Raw genomic sequence first — 21,386 nt, 5'->3', positions numbered from 1 at the left:
AAGTATGCTTTCCAACCTGTTCAGCTGCATGCAATAATTCCTGCAATTCTTTATTTTCTGCACATTCAGAAATTATCATTTTCTGTTTCAGCAATCCCATAACATGTTGTTGATACTTGAGCATATGAAATTGACAGTTTAAGGCCCTAATTGCCAAGGTTGCAGATGTATAAACCTTTTTTCCCCATCAGTCCAGTGCCCTTGAATCTCTGTCAGAGGGGTTAGGATTTTTTGCTGTTGAGGCCTTAACTCCCTTTGGACCCTGTGAAATAGTTTCAGGATCAGCAGCAGGGTTTCTAAATAAAAATTTATGTGAGTCAGGGACTCTGTAATATCTGTCTGGTTTGCTGGGAACCGGAGGTAAGGAGTCAGGGGTCAAGCTTGACTCTGAAAACACATCATTCACAATGTGTAAAACAGGGGGAATGGATAAAGGCCTGTGCTGAGGGAGAAGGAAATCCCTGAGCCTCTTTTTTGATTCTGAAAAATCTTGACTCTTCCAGTGAAAATGCTCCCTCAAAGTATGCAAGGTATCTCCAAATGAATAATCCTCAGGAGGTGATGCAGATGGTACAGACTCCTCTGCATCAGAATCCTCATAGGGAGGTATAGATAATTCCTGATCAGAAGAGGAATCAGAAGAAATAGAAACCTGATCTGAAGATTCATTACCTGGAGGGAGATGGGAACCCCTGATCAAGGTAATAAGGTCTTCAGCCATTTTGATCATTTGTTTTTTAGGCAAAGAGGCCTGTGCACATGGCTCATGCGTCATTTTTTTTTAGTTTTAGAAGTTGCTTTTGTCTTTGGTTTTGCAGCTGTCGTCGGTTTGATATACAAATGTTGAGGCCTGAAAACCCCCTCAGAAGCCGGTGCCTGCTCAGCGGCTCCGGACCCATCTGAGGGAGATACATCCATGGGTCCAACACTTTGGGTATCCCTCGGCATGCCGCACTCCACATGGGTGTCGGTAGGGGCCTACGACTCAAAAGTAGTGGGTATCAGGGGCTGTGAAAGTGCCTCAATGAGTACCGGCGACTGGCTTAGGAGAAGCTTCGTCAGTTTTGGACCTCGACTGTCTCTCTCTGTCCTTTTCTTTGCATTTTTTATGAACTCCGGTAGTCAGATTACTATCCAACGACATTTCTGGGTAGTTAAATATGGATCCAAAACATTTTGAGGCAAAAATATACCGACGCTTAATAGTGCATTGGTTAAATCTAGCACAAAACCGACAGCCAGGCACGTTGTGATCAGGGCCTAGGCAAGGAATACAGTATAAATGGAAATCCTTATGAGGTATTTGTTTCCCACAAGTAATACAATTATTAACTTTTTCTCACATCGGTATTAAGCAAGAAAAAAGTTTCCCCAATGAGGTACTTAGCTTTAGTGAAGACTTTGTTTCTGAAACTCAAACTCGAACATTTCAAGAGTCTGCCGACCAGCACTTGCGAAATGCTTCTGCTTCGGGCACCACGCGGCAAGAAAGACTGAAGAAAATGGCGTCAGCTGCATGTTTTATACCCCTGATGACCTAACGTCATGGAAGAGAAGACAGCAACCGACGCAGGACCCAAGACTTTGCAATTCAGGCCAACTGAGGGCAACCTGCCAGCAGATTACCCAAATGTTATGACTGCAACAGTGAAACACGAAGAACATCTACTGTTATGGAGCTTAGGAGAATTCTGGGAAAAAATAAGCTTTCAGCAAGGAATATTACTTATGGGTATTGACTAGAACCAGGTTTGCAATACTGAGGATGTATCAGGGGATCTAGAAGGGAATACACAAGAGAGAGAGTAAATTTCTGAAGTCGTCTGGCAGCACAGAGGATGAATGCTATGAGCTGTTGACAGGCTACTCCATGTTTTACATGATTAGAGTCCCTCAGCCTTCATTTATTACATGACCTTGAGTAAGTCACTTAAAACAGACAGTACCAAGCCGCGGTGGTGCAGTGGTAGCATTGTTGCCTCACAGCAAGAGGTTCTCCAGTTCGATTCTCGGCTGGAGCGCCTTCTGTGTGGAGTCTGCATGTCCTCCCCGTGGTCGAGTGGTGTTCGAAAGACATGTGTAGAATGGGCGTGCCTTCATTGAAGGTTGGGCGTCGAGCTGGCACCTCGGCACCCGTAAAAATCTACTGCCAATCATTAGTGGACCTGAGTTCCGCTGTGGCGACCCCTAACTGGGAAAAGCCGAAAGAAGAACAACAACCTTGAGTGAACTGGCAATTTGGACAAGGAACCTTAGATGTTTCCTGGACTGCCTATGAGCTCAGAAATATATGAATTTATTGTACAGAATCTATGAATTCAGTAACAGAAAGACATTTACATATTATTCTGGGCTAGACTGGATACACATTACAATTTTCATGAGCTTTGTGGCCCATCCAATGACTAAATATGAGTCTACAACAGAAAATGCTGTTTAAAAAGGGATAATTAGTAAGGTACATGATAACTATAAGAATCAATCAGAAAAGATTGACAAAAGAATATGGGAAGGCAGTTTACAAAGGAACTAGAAGAAATCTGCAAGGCTCCCAAGTGGGCAGAGTCTAGACAGTTTAGGATTTTTGCATGGAAGTGTTTACTTAGGTATTTTCTTGCCCCCAAGGAGACTTTAGAGGATTTTTCCTCAAGTAGACAGCAAATGAGGCATGATGGGGAAGACAGAAGTAAATGGGAAGAAGTTTTTGGGGAATGAAATGAGCTGGGCAGGTGTTAAAAATCCCCTATAGAGTAGCCTGTTTGAAATGTTATGGAGACAAATGATAGTAACTAAGGAAATTTTTGAACAGGAATATAGGATCTGAATTGTGTAGACATAGTAAGGTCTTATTAAATTTAATGCCACTGTCTGCCAAGAAATAACCAAAACTTAAGTATTGGACAGTGTGCATGAAATAAAAGAAACTGATGTGAAATCTCTAGAAAAGGGAAAGAGAACATTTCATAGAAATAAATGGAGTCAGAAGGAATAATATGTGCAGAATAATGTTCAGGAGAAAGAGAGGTTTAAGGAAAGCAGGAATTGAAAAATTGACAATGTTGGAGTGAATGAAAATAGTTAATAAAACAAGTATACTGCATCATGACAAAATGGAAGCTCTTAAAATGGTTTGTCTTCGATTACTGCATGTAAAGTCATGCTGCCATTTAAAATGCAACAATTTAACAAAGATAGTTAAAAATAAAATTCAGCTGGGGGTGGTGCAGTGGTAGCATTGTTGCCTCACAGCAAGAGGTTCTCCCGTTCGATTCTCGGCTGGAGCGCCTTCTGTGTGGAGTCTGCATGTCCTCCCCACGGTCGAGTGGCGTTCGAAAGACATGCGTGAATGGGTGTGCCTTTTTTGAAGGTTGGGAGTCGGGCTGGCACCGTAAAAATCTACTGCCAATCATTAGAGGACCGGAGTTCCTCTGTGGCGACCCCTAACTGGGAAAAGCCGAAAGAAGAATTTAAAAATAAAATTCAATCCAAAACTAGACTTATACACACTATAATTATGTTGAGATACCAATTCGCAACATGTCATGTTGAACATCACCTATAAAACTTTTATTCAAAAAATCTATTTTAAAGCAACAGTCCTAGGAAAAAGTGGATAGCAGGTTTCCAATGCCATCACCATGTACACTTAAATAAGCATAAATATGTTGCTGTGACAGTTCGCACATAAAGAAAACTTAATTTTCTAAGCAAACTTTGCTCAAGAAAGCTGTTAAACAGCGAATACCATTACACTTGCATGAGAAAATGAAAGCTTTTCTTGTTCAAAGGAAAAAAAAACACTCAAATTTTGGAAAAATGGGATAAAGGTCTAATACATTTAAATGGAATGATGCAGTGTAAAAATGCAGTGTTAAACTTATGTGCATTTTCATCTCATGGCTGTTTAAACTACTTAAAATCACCCACAAAACATAAAACAGTCATGACACTCAGAGGGCCAGCATCTTTAGAAATGAAGAAAGTGAGTGGGTGTCTACAGTGTTTTCTCACCTGAGCTCTTCTCTGACATCATACACTGTGTGGCCTGTAATGATGAACACTTCAGTCATGTCATCTGTCAGCATCTTACAAGAGTACCCAATATTTACAGCTGTTTCTGCAACACATTAAAACAGTAATGAATCGGCTATGTTGTAGCATTTCACCATATACATACATATATGTGACAGTATAATGATTAGACAGCCTAGTCATGTATAACTCAAACACCACGTTAGTTGAAAAACAAACCCCTTCACTTAAGGTAATAACACTTACAATTTTTTTTGAAGTGTCAGCAGCAGTCAGGCATTTTTAAATACTAACTTATCTGAAAACTATTTTATAACACAGCTGCAGAATAACAAACAGCATTTTTTTACTTGCAGCACATGCACTCCCAGAATGTCATTTTATTGGTCAATTGTAAATACAGGAAGAAAAGAAAGCACTTGTTTTAATAACAATGCATCACAAAAATAACAGCACACATCTGTGAAAACAAGAAAGTAACTTGTAAGTGGAGGCAGAGACTAAAATTAATGTTTCTGTATGGGGTACTAGATAACACACCAAGCTGCATTCTCATCAGTGCTACAAATGTACTACCAAAGTCTCTACTTAAAATGTTCAACCTCAGCCTAGTCAATCAACCCCATGTGACTGGAGAACAGCCAATGACTACTTTACAGACCCAGGTAATTATACGTCCATCAGACTCACAAGCCTTGTATACAAATCCCATGGATCACAATACAGCATAATTCATTTATGCAGACATTGGCAACTTAAATTATCTAGACCCTGCTAGGTTTGGTTTTGCAAAGGGCAGGTCTTACTACATGAACATGCTAAACTTCTTTTTAAGATTACAGAGGTCATTGGCAGTAGTCACTCTCTGTGCATGCTGCTTGTCTTGCTCTGGCCAAGGCTCTTGACATTCCCATGATGGCATTACTGAAAAGTTAAACAAATGCAATGTAAGCCTCTATGTTATATAATGGATAATAAACTATCCAACAGATCCCAAGTAGTGATAGTTGCTGGTATCCTCTGTGAATGTAAAACTGTAACTAGTGTACTGCAGAGCTTACTGCTGTGTTCTCTCTTGTTGGGCATTTATTTTACAGACATTCAAGCCAACATTCCTGAAGTGTGGTTGATCAAGTTGGCTGATGACTGCAAGCTGGGCACTGCTATCTTTTCAACCACTGACACTAAACAACTCCAAAAAGGGTTGGGATATTGTCATACCTGGCATAATAAAAATTTCAAACTAAATATACAGCACACTAAAATTAGAGAAAAAAAACCTGTTCACACCTCATCTGTTATAAGTGGTACTTCTCTTCAAACAGATGCAGTCACAAGTCACAATGGATCTGAGTAGCAAAGTGGACAACTCTCTCTCATTTGATCACATTTCCACCTTACACAGAAAATTCTTCTACCTAGCCCATTTAAATTTCCAAGGCAATATTTTTAAGATTCATAGTAGTAATCTTAATACCCGGGTCTATATTACATCCATGAAAACCCCTTTCAGTGAATGGCTCTTCGCTGAATGATAACCAGCAAAATCTAACTCCCACAAACGGCCATTTCAGTGAATTTTTTCCTAGGGGAAAAAACGCTAGGTCATCATCAGGAATTTGCCCTTTTCCCCAATGCAGTGCGATCTTGGAGTTGGTATATTTAGTTAGGGGTGTGTGCGGGGCAAAGCCCCACTTTTGAAGGGTTTTAAATTTTGTCTGGTCCCCCCCCCCCCCCCCCCCAGGAAAAAAATTGCTGGAATAGCCATTCGAGAGAGTTAGATTTTGCTGGTTATTGTTTGAACAGTCATTCGCTGAAAGGGGTTTTGACGGACATAATATAGGCTCCTACCACCCTACTCTTCCCTTATCAGATTAATAATCAAATACAATGTCCACTTTGGTATGTACAAATCCAAACGTATCATTTAACTGAAAGGACCCAACTGACTCAACCCAAAAATTGAAGTCCTTAAAATTCTTCAGCTATCCTGATATTAGCACAACTCTCCTTATACTCTGTCGCTTACCAGTTCCTCAGAGGTGACATGCATCTTAACTTTTTCAGCCATGAAAGACCTGATCCTCTTTCATCTCCTATTTCTTAACAAACACCCATACTAGGGACCTAAACTTACACCAGCAAATAAACAAGAATCACTGGAGGGATAGGTTCCTAATTCAGTGTATTCCCGGCCTATGGAATAAGTTACCACCACAGGTCAAGCAAAGTATAACTGGCTTGTTTTGATGACTGGCTGGGGTAGATGTAAATTCACACCAGGCTTACTTTATACAGCCCTACTTGATTTGTGAGGCAAGGATTATTGAGCACTTACAAAAGTTGTCAAGAAATATTAAGTGTGTCTAACTTAAATGTGTATATGACTATGTCTCTTATGTTTCCTGTGATTACAAGCCTAGTATTGCTCTTATGTTCCTACAAGAGAGCAAGAGAATACTGCATTTCTGACATATGACCGAAAAGTAAAGCAAGTTACTTAGATACTCATAAAAAACATAAGATCCTCTGACGGCTTATTAGCAGACAGTTTTCACAAATTCCTACCCAACACAAAACTTTCCAAGAGCAGCCTTATTTGTCAGGATCATGTCTCAACTGCTGATCATCTACTGCAAGAAACAGATAAACACTTAGTTCTTTTTAGCCACAAAGTGATATAATCTGTTGAGAGACTAATGGACACAAAAGGACACTGGAAGACGAAAATCATCAAATCAACCCAATAGTCACCAGGAAATGGGATAACATGACTGTCTGCCAAATGACTGTAAAACTCTCTTAAGGACCATTCCTATTTATTTGACTTTACTGGGAAAGTCTGACCAGCAAAGCCCCTTTTCAGCAGAGGCCTGGAGAGAAAAGCCCCAAATAACATATAGTTGAATAAGTTTAGTTTTATGGCAAGTAGCACTGCAGCTCACCCATCTAAGGAATTCTCAAGCACAGATGTCAACTTGTTAACCGCAATGATCAGGAAAAAAGCTAAAAAATAATTAGGGACACTGGTGCTATTTCTTCAGGTATTGCTGGAGAAACAGGATTTTTATTAATATATATTTTATGAAAAGGAGGATTTTTTCCACTAATACAGTAAGCATACCATAAACTTTAATGTACTGTCACGCAATCAGAAATTTTGGGAGAGATGCTGTAAAAATGTGAGCCAAAACCACAAAACAGGAATGATTTTCAAACAATCTTCACAGAACAAAGACTAGTGAATGACAGGAAGACAGAAAATACAGCATTTAATGTAGCAAGTAATCCACACAGGACTGGGCCTAATTTCGAATGGCACATTGAAACTTTAATGTTTCACGACTGTATGGATCGAATGACATTAAAGCAGACATGGAACACCAGAAGTCCATTAAAACATGAGAAGGATGCTGTTACTTCTGCTATTATATTGTCAAATTTGTTTCCATATGTGGCAAAAGTGTTATACACACTGGACTAGTTAAGCTTACCTAGTTCTGAGATTGGTCTTCCTTTTCTTTTGTTGAAAGAGAAGAAAACAACTATTTTATTTATTTCCAGTTTGATGACCGGGGAGGTCCACTGGGCTCAGGGAGCACGTTTTCAATGGAGGCCCAGGGAGAAAAGCTCTACATTACATAGTTTAGTTACAGACACAATCATAGTAAAGAAGACGCAATTACAAGTTCATTTCATGCTACAGAAGAGGCATACATTCTTTGGTTACATAGTACAATTATGTTATTTACAATATGTACATTTATGTTAGTTTAGCTTGAACTCAAATTTAGTCAGGGGTTTAAGGGGTGGAATGATTATTAGGCTGGGGGGGAGGGTGCAGTTGCATTTCCTGTTAGAGGAAAGGTAGGAATGTAGCTGAGTTTTAAAGTTTTCACAAGTCCTTAGAAAGGAAGGAAGAGAGGAGTTTAAAAGTCAAATGAACAATCCAAACACTGAGGGCTCCACAAAACTAATTTTATTCAACATGACTTAGCCCAAACTTGACTACCTCAAAAATAAATGAGTAAACAGCTTGTTCCATTATTTTGAAAACACTTTTTTTCACAGAAATGTGGGACCTAAACTCTTAAATCTATAACATTAAACATATCTTATACCACTGGCCAGTTATCAGTCCTGAGAGACCTCAATGCACATATTAAAACTTGGCAAAAGCTACGTATTCAGAAAACAAATATGAAGCTTTAATAACGTAAGACTATGGCAGAGAGAGAGCCACTTGTCCTGACAGAGGTGGATTTGTACTGATAAGATCAATCACCCAAGTGTCGAGTTTTAATCATCACAAAATATTTTCCTATTCACTTCACTGCAACTCCAAGACTGGGACATGTAATGAAATCATTATTTCTCTTGCTCACTGTTTTTTGCCTACACCCACATTTTCAGTATGTGCACAGAATTTTGGCTACTATGTGAAACATCACATTATTCCTTTCAAGTACTCTATGCATCATCTATTACCTCACTGGGTCCGAATTGAGAGATGAAAACAGCAAGAGAAGAATCACTACATTGCTGGAACTGAACTCATCTTCAAGTCCTGATGAATATCTTCAAATGGTGGACTGTGCTTTTACAAAACCTCACCAACATGATACTGATATACAGACTGTGTTTTATGCATTATGAAGAAAAATAGGTCAAAAAATAAGATGACGACTGCGTTCACAGGTCTCAGGAGAAAGTGCCCACTCCTGGTGTAACCACTGATGCTAGAACTGGAAAAAAAGAAAGGTATAGAATCCTCAGCACATGGAAACATTCCTACAACAGGGTTAGCCTAAGCGCAGAAGAAAGGTGGTCCACCTATAGGAAGAAAAAGGTAGTCCACAAAAACTGACAAGCCAAGAAACAGGCAACACAGATGACAACGTGGATTGATGAGGATAAGGAAGAAATTATGCATTGTTACTACTAAACAAAAAGCACAGAATTTCCAGACAGTGGACATTTAGCAAGAGTAACAGAAATTACAGGAAAGGAAAGTTCTTGCACAAGAAAACTGTCAAAGTACAGAAAAAAATGTATGTTCCTTAATAGAACAGATCAACATAAAACATTCAACATTAAAAATAAAACATTAGACAAAACATTGGGCCACCTGAAACAAGAAGTGATATAGGAACTGAAGAAAGAAAGAATAAAAAACTGAGCTTTTTGAAAGGTATATAAACAAACATGGACATATGAAAAAAAGATATTCAATATAGTGACATAAATAGGTAATGGAGAAAGCCAAACTAATCAATACAAAAAACTGCAGTTCCAAAGATATTCAAAGTGAAATAACAAGCAAAGACACCGGGATAAGGAAAATTTCACCATATTAAAAATAACATTACAAAGGGGAAATGTAGAAAACAGGACTGGTGAGGTAAACATTAAATAAACAATAACTGAAGTGATAAAATATCTGCAAAGTGAAAGGTTTAGTGTGGAGACTCCAACACAGGTAGTGTTGCAACATGATAGAACATAGGGTCCCCATATTAAGGGGCAAAAGATGGAGTGGGAGGCATCTGAATAAGATTTGCCACATGGTGAGGCTCTGGAGCCCATTGTAGGAGATCAGCGAAAATCCAGTTGAAACTGTATAGCAATGAAAGGTGCAGGAGACGGTGACAACCTGGATGCAAGCAATGTTACGGGGTGATAGGCCAAAGGGTCCCCATATGGAGGAGCAGCAGATGAAGCAGAATGCATTTGAAGATATGTCACAGGCAGATGTTCTGGAACTTTCTGTAAAATACTTGCAGGAAACAGATCAAAAGATGCTCTCCGTCCAGAGGAAAATGACCTTAGAGAAGATCAGCTTGATTTACTAAGCATGGATAGACATATTAACAAAAATGAAAGAAATAGTAAATAAGACAAATTTTGGAAGATTGGTAAAACAGATGAACACAGTAATCAGGACTGTTAGGACAAATTCATGTGATATAACAGAATTAAATAGGTAACATTACTATACAGCTAAACTAATAATGGATAAAGTGCTGCCACAAAGAAAAGGAGGAGAAAGTACAGTTCATTAAGTTGAACTTACCATGACAGCACATGTTCAAATAATCACTGCTGCAGTAGCCTCATCTATATGGGTTATATCCTGCCAAGAATACAACAGCCAGCCAGCTTCCAAAACTTCAGTGAACCATCCACTCATCCAAACTGTCCAACTGAGCTGCCTAAAAAAACGAGTTTGGGTGTAAAGCCCTTCAGAGCTTTCCTGCCAGCAGAGAAAGAGAAGTTGAGCCCCGAAAGGGAATGCTAGGAACAACAAAAATAAATAAATAAAGAACTGTCCACACCCTGTCATAAAAAACGCACCAAAAAACAAGGGGGTGGAGACAGGGAGCAGCTACTGCAGCAGTGATCATTCAAACATTTACTGGTACAATAAGTTCAACTTAAAGAACTGCACTATATTCATCATGCTGATCATCAATGCAGTAGCCTTAGCGAACTACATTTGGGAGGTAGAAGAGTTGTATAGGGGTCCCTGGAGAATGGTCCTAATAAAGCTTGACCTGAACGTACAGAAGGCATCAAGCTTATAGTGTTCTGTAAAAATATGTGCAGAGGACCAAGTAGCAGCTTCTAGAATACTTCCAGAATACAAACCGTTCCAAAAAGCCATAGATGAAGCCAAGGTTGTAACCCTACCTGGAATAGTTTTGTTATGGTAAGTATAGAGAAAGGTAATAACCTTAGATAACCATTTGGAAATAGTCCGTTTCGACACAGGTAGCCCCTTTTTCTTACAGTCACAAGAAATGAACTGATCTTAAGGTCTGAAAGATTTAATTCTGTCAAGATAGTACCAGAGTTGTTGCTGGACATCGAAGGTATGGAGTATCCTTTTTCCCTCATTTTTAGGTTCAGGAAAGAAAAAGTACAGTTTTGTACCTACCATAAATGTAAATGTTTGAGTGTCTTCACTGCTGCAGTCATTGCACTTGGGTTATCCTGCCGTCAGGCGGTCCCCGCAGTCGGCCAGAGTTCCAAAGACTTGGTCCAGCGTCGGTTGCTGTCGCTTCTTCCCTGACATCAGTGCACCAGGGATATATAAGATGCAGCTGACGCCATTTTCTTCAGTTTTTCTTGCCCCAGATGTCAGGTGCCCCCAAAAAGGTAGGCAATACATATTGCTAATAAAACATACAATAAAGGTAAAAAACTAAACCTTCAGTAACCAGCAAATACACCACATAGGTAGTATAGGGTTGAAAGGTATAGATAAGTCCCAGCTAAAAAAGAGGGGATGGCGGGTGGGTAACCTGGACTGCAGCAGTGAAGACACTCGAACATCTATATTTATGGTAGGTACAAAACTGTACTATGTTCATTGTGTTTCACTGCTGCAGTCATTACACTTGGGTTGAATCCCAAAGCTGAGTCAGGGCGGCTGGTTCTATAGAGGATTTGGGATGGCTATGAGGCCCTGCAGCACTGCAGTGGCAAAGCCAGCTCTGGATCTAGAATAAAGAGGCAAGTGGTAATGCTTGGTAAAGGTGTGCACTGAACTCCAAGTTGCAGCTTCCAAGATAACTTTGGTAGGTACTCCTCTAAGGTAGGCAGTAGCAGTGGCTGTTGCCCTGGTGGAATGTGGTCTAATGTTACTAGGTACAGGTTTCCCATGCTGTGTGTAGCAGAACCGGATACAGTGTCCTATCCACTTTGAAATGGTCTGCTTTGAAATAGCCTTTCCCTGTGATCCTGCAGCATAAGCTACAAACAATTGTTCAGTTTTTCTGAAAGCTTTTATTTTGTCCAAGTAGAAACATAATTGTCTGTGTATGTCCAAGGAATGCAGAAGTCTCTCCCCTTTATTCTGGGGATTTGGATAAAAAGTTGGCAAGTGAATAGTTTGGTTAAGAACCACCTTAGGCATAAAAGAAGGGTTTGTTTTTAGAGAAACTCTGTCTTGGTGTAAAATGATGAAAGGCTCCACTGCCATTAGTGCCTGTAACTCTGAGACTCTCTGTGCTGAGGTTATTGCCAGAAGCAGAGCAGTTTTCCATGATATATATTTTAATTCTGCTGAATTAGCTGGCTCAAAAGGAGGTAAAGTGAGTTTTTCCAAGACAAAATTGAGGTCCCAAGTTGGTGTTGGTGCTCTCCAGGGCAGTCTTATGTTTTTAGCCCCTCTGAGGTACTGTTTTATCAATGGATGAGAGAAAATAGGAGGATCAGTGTTGTAATGAGCTGAAATGGCAGAGGCATGGATCTTAATGGATGAGAAGGATAGTCCTTTGTCCAGCACCTCAGTTAAGTATTGTAATATCTGAGGAATATTTGGGACAAGAGGGTCAAAGCTTTGAGCCTGGTTCCAGGCACAGAATCTCTTCCACTTTTCTGAATAAGATTTCCTGGTGCTAGGCCTCCTGGCCTCCAAAATGACATCCATAACAGCTTTAGAGAGAGGTGTTGTCTGCTTGACTAATGAATCTGCCATGCAGCCAGGTTTAAGGTTTTGAGCTGACTGTGCAGGATCTGATTGTTTTGTTGAGTCAGAAGGTGCGGAATTTGAGGTAAAATCCATGGTAGGCCTTGAGCTAAGTTCTTTAAGATTGGGTACCAGTGCTGGCGTGGCCAGTCTGGGGCAATCAGGATCATCTGTGGTTTTTCTTGTCTGGCTTTTAGGAGTACCTTTGAAAGGAGAGGCAGTGGTGGGAAGGCATAAACTTTTAGGTTTTTCCAGCTGAATGAGAAAGCATCCACTTTCCATGCTTGTGTGTGATAAGTTCTTGTGCAGAATTTTTGTAGTTGGCAATTCAGTGTGGAGGCAAAATGATCTATGTCTGGGCACACCAATTTTTGCATTATCATGCTGAATACTTGTGGATTTAATTTCCACTCGTGAGGATCCATGATGTTTCTGCTTAAGTCGTCTGCCAGAGTATTTTTCTTGCCTGGCAGGAATTGTGCTTGCAGTTGAACTTAATAGGTTAGAGCTGTGTTCCACAAGGTCATGGCTTGTCTGCATAGGGGGTAAGAATGGGTGCCCCCTTGTTTGTTTACGTACCACATAACTGTGGTGGTGTCTGTCTTTAATAATAGTTGTCCTGGATGCAGAAGGTCCTTGAAAGCTGTTAGGGCATTTTGTACAGCCAACATCTCTTTTTGATTGATGTGAAGATGCATTTGGTCTGCAGTCCACTTGCCCTGAATACATTTTCCTGCCATGTGTGCTCCCCAGGCGTAATCCGAAGCATCTGTTGTTAATGTCTGCCTGGCTGTGGGTAAAGTGAAAGGCTGTCCCTTGTTGAGGTGACATGCCTGTGCCCACCATCAAAACTCCTGTTGTAGGCAGGGAATTAGTGGTATTACTGCTTCCAAACTGTGACAGTGTTGAGTCCAAACACTTTTTAGGTACCATTGTAATTTCCTCATATGTAGTCTGGCATATGTAATAAGTAGAATGCAGGATGGCATGAATCCCAAGGCCTGCAGAATTTTTCTTGCAGGGAGTTGGGTCTTTGTTGCCATCAATTGAAAATACTGAGTCAGTTGCCCTTGCTTGTCTGGAGTGAGATAAGCCATCTGGGCCGTTGTATTTAAGCTGGCACCCAGGAATATTATCTCTTGTGAGGGCACTACTTTTGACTTCTTTTCGCTTACTGTGTACCCTAGGCAAACTAGCAACCTTTTCACAAATGACAGATGCTTTAGAAGAATGTCCTTGCTCTCTGCTTGAATAAGGCAGTCGTCCAGGTATGGATATATTTGAATTCCTTTTTGTCTGCAAAATGCAATTACTGGTGCCAGGCACTTTGCGAAGACCCTGGGAGCAGTAGATAAGCCAAAGGGCAGTACAGAGAATTGGCAATGCATTGAACCAGCTATGAATCTGAGGTATCTTCTGCAATTTTGTCTGATAGGGACATGCAGGTATGCCTCTTTGAGGTCCACGGTAACAAGCCAAGCCTTCTTGCCCAGCATGGGAAGAAGCTGCTGTAGTGTCAACATTTTACATTTCGTAACATCCAGGTAAGTAGAAAGGTCTAGTTTGGGTCTCCAGGCTTTGTCCTTTCTGGGGACCAGGAAAAGTGTTGAGTAAAATCCTTGTCCTTGTTCCTGCTGTGGCACTTTTTGAATAGCTCTCATGTCCATGAGGGCTGTAATTTATTTTTGTGTCTCTGCCCATTGATTTTGTGGCAGGTCTGGCATTCCTTTTAGCCTTGGTAGAGTGTGAAAGTGGAACCTGTAACCTTGAGACACAATATTCAGAACCTATTTGTCTTGGGTGATTGTTTGCCAATTTTGAGAAAAGTGCTAGTTTTCCCCCTAAGGGAGATGCCAAAAGGTAAGTGCTTGGCATTCGAAGAGGGAAGTCATTGGGACTGTTTCCTGTAAGGTTGTGACTTGTCTTCACCTCCTTTTGGGGTTGAAGCACCCCACTGTTGTGGTCTGTAAGAGCCTTGGGGCTGAGATCTGCCTCTTGGGCATCTGTATCTGCCTCTTTGTGGTCTGTCTGACACTGGAAAGGACCAATTCTTTGAAGGCCAATTTCTGCTAAATTGAGGTGGCTGTACCTGTAAGAAATCCTTCACTGTTTGCATAGATTTTGCCTTATCCTCCATTTTCTTTAATACCGCTTCTGCCTTAACACCAAATAAAATATCCCACTTGTTCAGCTGCATGCAATAAATCCTGCATTTCCTTATAGTCAGGATGCTCTAAACTTGTAATCATTTTCTGTTTTAACTAAGACAGTAAATATTGTTGGTATTTAAGCACGTGAAACTGGCAATTTAAAGCTCTCACTGCTAAAGTTGCAGAAGTGTAAACTTTCTTCCCCCATCTGTCTAATGCTCTAGAATCCCTGTCAGAGGGAACTGGATTTTTAGCCGTGGAAGCCTTTACCCCTTTGGGACCCTGGGAAATAGTTTCTGGGTCAGCAACAGGGTTTTTATAAAGAAATTTGTGAGAGTCAAGGACTCTGTAGTAGCAGTCTGGCTTGACTGGAGCAGGGGGCAAAGAATCAGGATTTAAACTGGATTCAGAGAACACTTCATCCACAATGTCTAACACTGGTGGAATAGCAAGGGGCCTGTGCTGAGGCAGTAAAAGTCTCTGAGCCTCTTCTTGGATTCTGAGTAATCCTTGCCCTCCCAATGGAAATGCTCCCTCATGGTATGTAAAGTTTCCCCAAAAGAATAATCTTCAGGAGGAGGGGCTGAAGGAATTGATTCTTCAGCATCAGAGTCCTCATAGGGGGTAAAGAGTATCCCTGGTCTGAAGAGGTATCAGAATATATGCAAACCTGGTCAGAGGAATCATCCTGCCTAGGCCTTTTATCAGGAGGGGGATGGGTACCCCTTATCAGAGTAATTAAGTCTTCGGCCATTTTGAGCATCTGTTTTTTTAGGCATAGAGGCCTGTCCAGGTGAATGCTGTACTTGCTTCTTTGTCTTTAAAGGAGTTTTAGACTTGGCTGTAGTTTTTATGGTAAGCTGTGAAGGTCTGAAAACACCCTCAGAAGCCGATGCCTGCTCAGCGGCTCTGGACCCATCTGAAGGGTTAGTTTCCATAGGCCCAACACCTTGAGTATCCAGAGGCCTAGACATCTCCACATTGGAGTCGGAGGCGGCCTGTGGCTCTGAGTTAACGGGTGTCAGGGGCTGCGAAAGCGCCTCACTGCGAACCGGCGACTGGCTTAGAAGAGGCTTCATCGTCAGTTTTGGGCCTTGGATGCCTGTCCTTATCCTTGTCCTTGCATTTTTTGTGTATTCCGGTTGTCGGTTGTTCTGACGGCATGGTATAATTAAATCTTCAGCCAAAGTAATGGAGAGCAAAATCAAACAGACGTTTAATAGTGCGTTTGTTAAATCTAGCACAAAACTGACAAATAGTGACATCGTGGTCTGAGCCTAGGCATGGAATACAGTAAGAATGAAAATCCTTATGAGGTATTTGCTTCCCACAAGAAATACAATTATTAACTTTTACTGACATCGGTCTGAGGCAAGAAAAAGTTTCCCCAATGGGGTACTTAGCTTTATTGAAGACTTCGCTTCAGAAATACTAATCGAAAATCTCAGGAGTCTGCCGACCGGCTCTTGTGAACTGCTTTTACTTCGGGCACCACACGGCAAGAAAGACTGGAGAAAGTGGCGTCGGCTGCATCTTATATAACTCTGGCGCACTGACGTCAGGGAAGAAGCGACAGCAACCGACGCCGGACCAAGACTTTGGAACTCTGGCCGACTGCGGGACCGCCTGATGGCAGGATAACCCAAATGTAATGACTGCAGCAGTGAAACACGATGAACATCAGGGAGATGGATAGTTTGGCATAAAGTAAACTCGAATACCACTTTAGGCATAAAAGAAAGGTTAATTCTCAAATAAACCATATTTCTTTGGAAAACAAACAGTGCTGGCTCCATAAGAGCTTGCAACTTGGATACCCTTCCTGCAGAGGTCAGAGTAATCAGTAAAACTGTTTTCCATGTTAATAACCTCAAGTCAACCAGATTAGATAGCTCAAATGGAGCAAGTGTTAGCTTCTGTAACAAAAAATTAAGATCCCAAGGATCCCACTGATTTTCCTGGAGGCCTCTTGTGCAAAACCCCCCTTCAAGAACATTTTGACATGAGACTGCAAAGATTAGGATCTATGGACAGACATACTGAAATGGTCGATACATGAATCTTGACATAGGAATAATAAAGGCCATACAACAGTAACTCACACAAATACTGCAAAACCAGAGAACATCTAGCCCTGAATGGGTGCTGGTTATATTGCTGGCACAAACTAGAAAACCTTTTCCATTTGCTAATATATAATTTTCTAGTATCAGGCTTTTTTGCCTCCCCCATTAGTATCTGCTGCACATCCTTGGTAAACAGATGTCTAAAGAGAACTGAGACTCCATCATCCAGGTGGTTAATTTAAGATAATTGATGTTGGGTTGCATCAAGCACCTCTTTTCTTGTGTGAGCAAATCCAATCTGTGAGGAAGCTTGTGGTAATTGCTCCTGACCATTTCCAAAAGATGGGAGAACTCCAGTTACCTGGGCCAGAAGGGAGTCACCACCATAATCTTGAGGGATTCTTTCTGAGTCTCCAGAAATACCCTGAATATTAGTGGAAAGGTTAGAAAGTATACAAGGACATCACTGTCCAAGGAAAAGAAAAGGCATCTGTCTTACAAGGCTTTCTTGCATGGAGTCCTGGAGCAGAAACTTGCCAGATGAATGTTCAGAGAGAAGGCAGCCCTTTGTCCTGCTCAACTTGTTTGCCCCTCAATTTTGCTCTGACAGAATGCAGAATGCTTGCACAGTGATATTGTGCTGTGAGGCTATATCCCAAGCTAACACGGTTAGTCATGGTACGATCTGGTTTTCCCTTACTTGTTGATGTGCCACAATTATGGTATTGTCAGCAACAACTTGAGGAAATCAAGGGGACCAAAGATGACTCAGAGTTGAGTGACTTCATCATGGTAAGCATCTTTTTTGTATTTATGTGCTTGTATCTGTTCTTGGTGTCCCAGATACCTTGTACTTTTATCCCTCCTGAAATTGCTACCCCAGCAAAGTCCAAAGCATCTGTGGTGACAGACTGCTTTGGAATGGAACAGGGAGGAAGAAGGGGATACTTGGATTTAATATCTGCTGTCTCCACCAAGTGATTTCTCGTCTGACAAACTCCAGTACTGGGATCTGAGAAGACAGAGTTGATGGTGCTGGACCCAGGAGACATCAGATACCACTATATCTTTCCCATCTGAAGTCTTGCCTTGGGAAACACAGAAGCCATAAACCTAAAATTCTGAGGTATTTCCTTGCAGTGACTGAAGTCTGAGTTGAAAACCCTAAATATAGATGTAGATACAGACCTATTGGTTTTCGAGGAAGAAAAACTCAGTTGACATCCGTCCAAAATGGATCCTTGCAAGTAAGGCATCTGCAAGGTCTCAAAATACCTAGGCACTTCAAGAAAAAACGACCAGCAGACTGTGGTAGCTGTAACATTCATAGCATCAGTATATAATACAAACAAACTGGTTTCGGCTTATACTTTACTAAGCCTTCATCAGTGTAAAAATACAAATGAAAATCAACCATTTATATACTGTGTCAGAAGACTGAAGACCAATTAGAGGTGTTCATTTAGCCCCGGGGCAAACAGCTCTTCTAATTTTATAATCCATTTTTTCTCTTTAGCATTAAGTAATTCATGCCAACCTGATTTATTATATTTAATTCCCAGAATTCTGTCAATAATAATGAAGTGAAATGATGCTGTTTTGTGGGATTCAGTATGTTTAAATAATGCATTTGTGTTTCTTTTATTCTTGATTTCAGTGAAGTGTTCTGATATTCAATGTTTCACTGCGCTTGATGTTTGCCCTACATAGAAAGCAGAGCACTTACAGATGTGGCAAGGTAAATGAACCAGTCTGAGTTACAGTTGGCAAAAAAAGGGATATTAAATACTCCACTAGTGTTTTTACTACTAAAGCTTTTAGTTTGTAGTATCCTACGGCATTGTGTGCAGTGACCATATGGAAAACATCCTATGGCAACTTGTCCCTCTATAGTGCTGTGTAGCCTGTCTTTTTGTTTATACCGTCCTTGCTTATAATGATTAAAGAAGGACACCAAATTTTTTCCATTTCTAAAGGAAAACTGGCATTTATCCCCTAGTATTCCAGAAAGTTTATTGTCAGCCCTAAGGATGTTCCAGTTTTGTTGCACACTATCAATTAGTGCCCCAATGTTTCTACCATAAGTTGTCACAAGCCTAAGTTTGTCTTTAGATGTATCCATCTTAGTCTGATATTGTAGGAGTTTATCTCTCTCCATTCTATTAACCATATTCCTGGCTTGTGTAATATGATCTGCTTTATAACCCCTTTCTCTAAATCTATTGGTCAGGTCATCTCTCAAATGTGAGTCATTCTCTGTATATACGTTTCACCCTCATATATTGAGATTTAGGGATATTTTTACATATATGTGGGGGATAGCTGGAGGCATGGAGAAAGGAATTATATTCAAGGAATTTACGGTATACTTCTGTTGTCAAGGTGTTATCTGAAGCTTTAATTACCATAACATCCAAGAAAGTGATCTTTTCTTTGTCATGGTTCACCGTAAATTCAATCCCCCATTTATTTTCATTCAGATATTCAACGAAGTCTGCCAGATGTCCCTCATCCGATCTCCATACCATCCAGCAATCATCGAAATATATTTTCCAAATGTCTAATCTGTTCTATGTATAGGTTATGGGAGCTATCGTATATAATTTGTTCCTCTATATATGCCATAAATATATCAGCATATATAGGGGCAAAGGACGCACCCATAGCTGTACCTTTAATCTGTAAAGAGCATTTGTTGTGATAAAAAAATACATTTTTGGTAAGTACATGCTTAATTCCAGTTGTTTTACCGCTGTTACTATATTCACTACTTCTAACATAGTTTGTTTCAGAGGAGCCAAAAACTAAATCACTACCCAAAGTAGAATTGAAAAATTGAAAACCTTATTTTTAACACCATCTGGGAAGTTCTGAGAACGTAGCCATGCAAACTTCCTCAAAACACACTAAAAGCTATGAGTAGTGACATGAAAAACAGAAAAAATAAAATTACTTTAAGCAGCTTTTTCCTCACAGGAAGAAACGGCAAACAGAACAATTAATCATAGTTTCACAATTGGTCAGAACAAACCTTAACATATGAACCTGACAATTCCAAATTCTAAAAATCTAAGTTGTAGAAACCCACTTTTCCCATACTTAACAATAATTTTTACATCCTTCTCAGAAAGAATAGAACTGGAATTAACTTGAGTGTTTAGCATCAGAAGGATTAACAAAACATATTGTTGCTGGATCAAGTTTATGAGTGTATAAAAACGTACAAGACTGAGGAACTTCAAACAGCCTATCTGTCTTTTTAGGGGCAGCCGTCTGACTGTCACTCCATTGCACCTATCCTCCAAAACTGTCTGAACTGGAGGAATGGTTGCAGGTTCTGGAAATTCCTTCTGTAGCAGCTCATAGTATTTTCTGATAGACTGAGAAACCTCAGAGTTCCAGAAACACTCTCAGAAAAACAGAACCCCCCCCCCACAGGAAGGGTAAGAAACTCAGCTCTACTTGGAGTCTGAATCAGAAATCTCTGGAGAAAACCCTGTATCTGTCCCTCATCATTCTGTTCAGCTTCAGAATCCTTAACATCTTCAGGAAAAGCTTTCTTTCTCTCTCTCTTTCTTTTGCTGTACAAGAAGGACCAAAGGCCTGAATTAAATACAAACACTGAGCCAGACCCAGTAAACTATTCCTGTTTAAGGAAATTTGAGGTAGAGTAGATAAACATTTAGTTCTTGGTTTCTTTTTGACAGGAAAAAAGGGCCAACAGTGCTGTTAATGGCAGCGGCAGCATTCCCAAAAACAGGCAGAACATCCTGACAAAACAGAGAAGCCTTCAGTGTTCTCTCTCCCAAGACCAATAAGACTGTCTCTCCTTTGTCCACTGAGGGGACCCACCAGCTACAGAGGACATGGCTAACCCCTGGTCCACAGTGGCTGTAGGTGCTGCACCAGAGGGATCTGGGTAAAAGATGAGTAATCTGAGATGCAACAAATGGTCACAACAAAGTCACCCACCTGCAGGTGAGGCAAATTGCTAGCCTGCTGTGATGGCAAAGGCTGTTTGCTTGATTTTGTTTCTTTTTGTGGCTGGAGGAAGGACCAACTGTGGGACCAACAAACTGGCCCATAGTCAAGTTGAAAATGGTGTCTCTTTTCCAGGGAAATTCACAAGTCTTTAAAAGTCACCTTTTTATGGACACACAGTAAAAAGAACTTTAAAACACTGTCAAACCCGCAAAGTAAAATACACAATAAAATGGTTTTCAGTTACTTAAAACAAAACATTTAAGCTGACAGGAAAAAAGATCACTCCTTTTTAAAATTACAGTCTCACGACAGTAAGCTAAAACACAAACTCCTTGCTTTAAAATAAATTTGAAGTATTAATACCAATTTTTTTCCCAAAGGCAACATATCTGCCCAGCAAAGGAGCAGTGCAACAGACTGCTGATCTTTAAAAACCTCAGAAGAGCATACTCTTCAGCAGTAGTAAAGCTATGAAGGGCTTGGTGCCCAAACCTGTCTTAGTCAACACAGCTTGAGCTGTCTGACAGTTTGGGCATGTAGAAGGTGCTCTGAAGCTTTGGAAGTGGCCAGTTCTTATATCCTTGACAGGATATAACCCATGCAGCTAAGGCTACTGCAGCAGTGATCAATATGAGAATATCTTGAGAAATTTTCTGCAAGTGGGGTGGGATGGGTATATGC

General features: G+C 40.5%; 1 protein-coding gene across 1 annotated transcript in view; it reads right to left on the bottom strand.

Annotated features, from left to right (window-relative positions):
• ATP8B2 (ATPase phospholipid transporting 8B2) overlaps positions 1-21,386 on the bottom strand; it is a gene marked incomplete in the record, with an annotated part of 2,601,455 nt that overhangs the window by 722,391 nt on the left and 1,857,678 nt on the right. The window contains 1 exon segment of the mRNA XM_044080643.1: positions 4,012-4,117. Within this exon segment, the coding sequence (XP_043936578.1) occupies positions 4,012-4,117 (106 nt within the window).

Source organism: Protopterus annectens, chromosome 8.part0 (genome assembly GCF_019279795.1).
Source record: "Protopterus annectens isolate FY-2018-M chromosome 8.part0, PAN1.0, whole genome shotgun sequence".
Lineage (NCBI taxonomy): Eukaryota > Metazoa > Chordata > Ceratodontiformes > Protopteridae > Protopterus > Protopterus annectens.
This window is presented reverse-complemented; position numbering and strand designations above follow the sequence as displayed.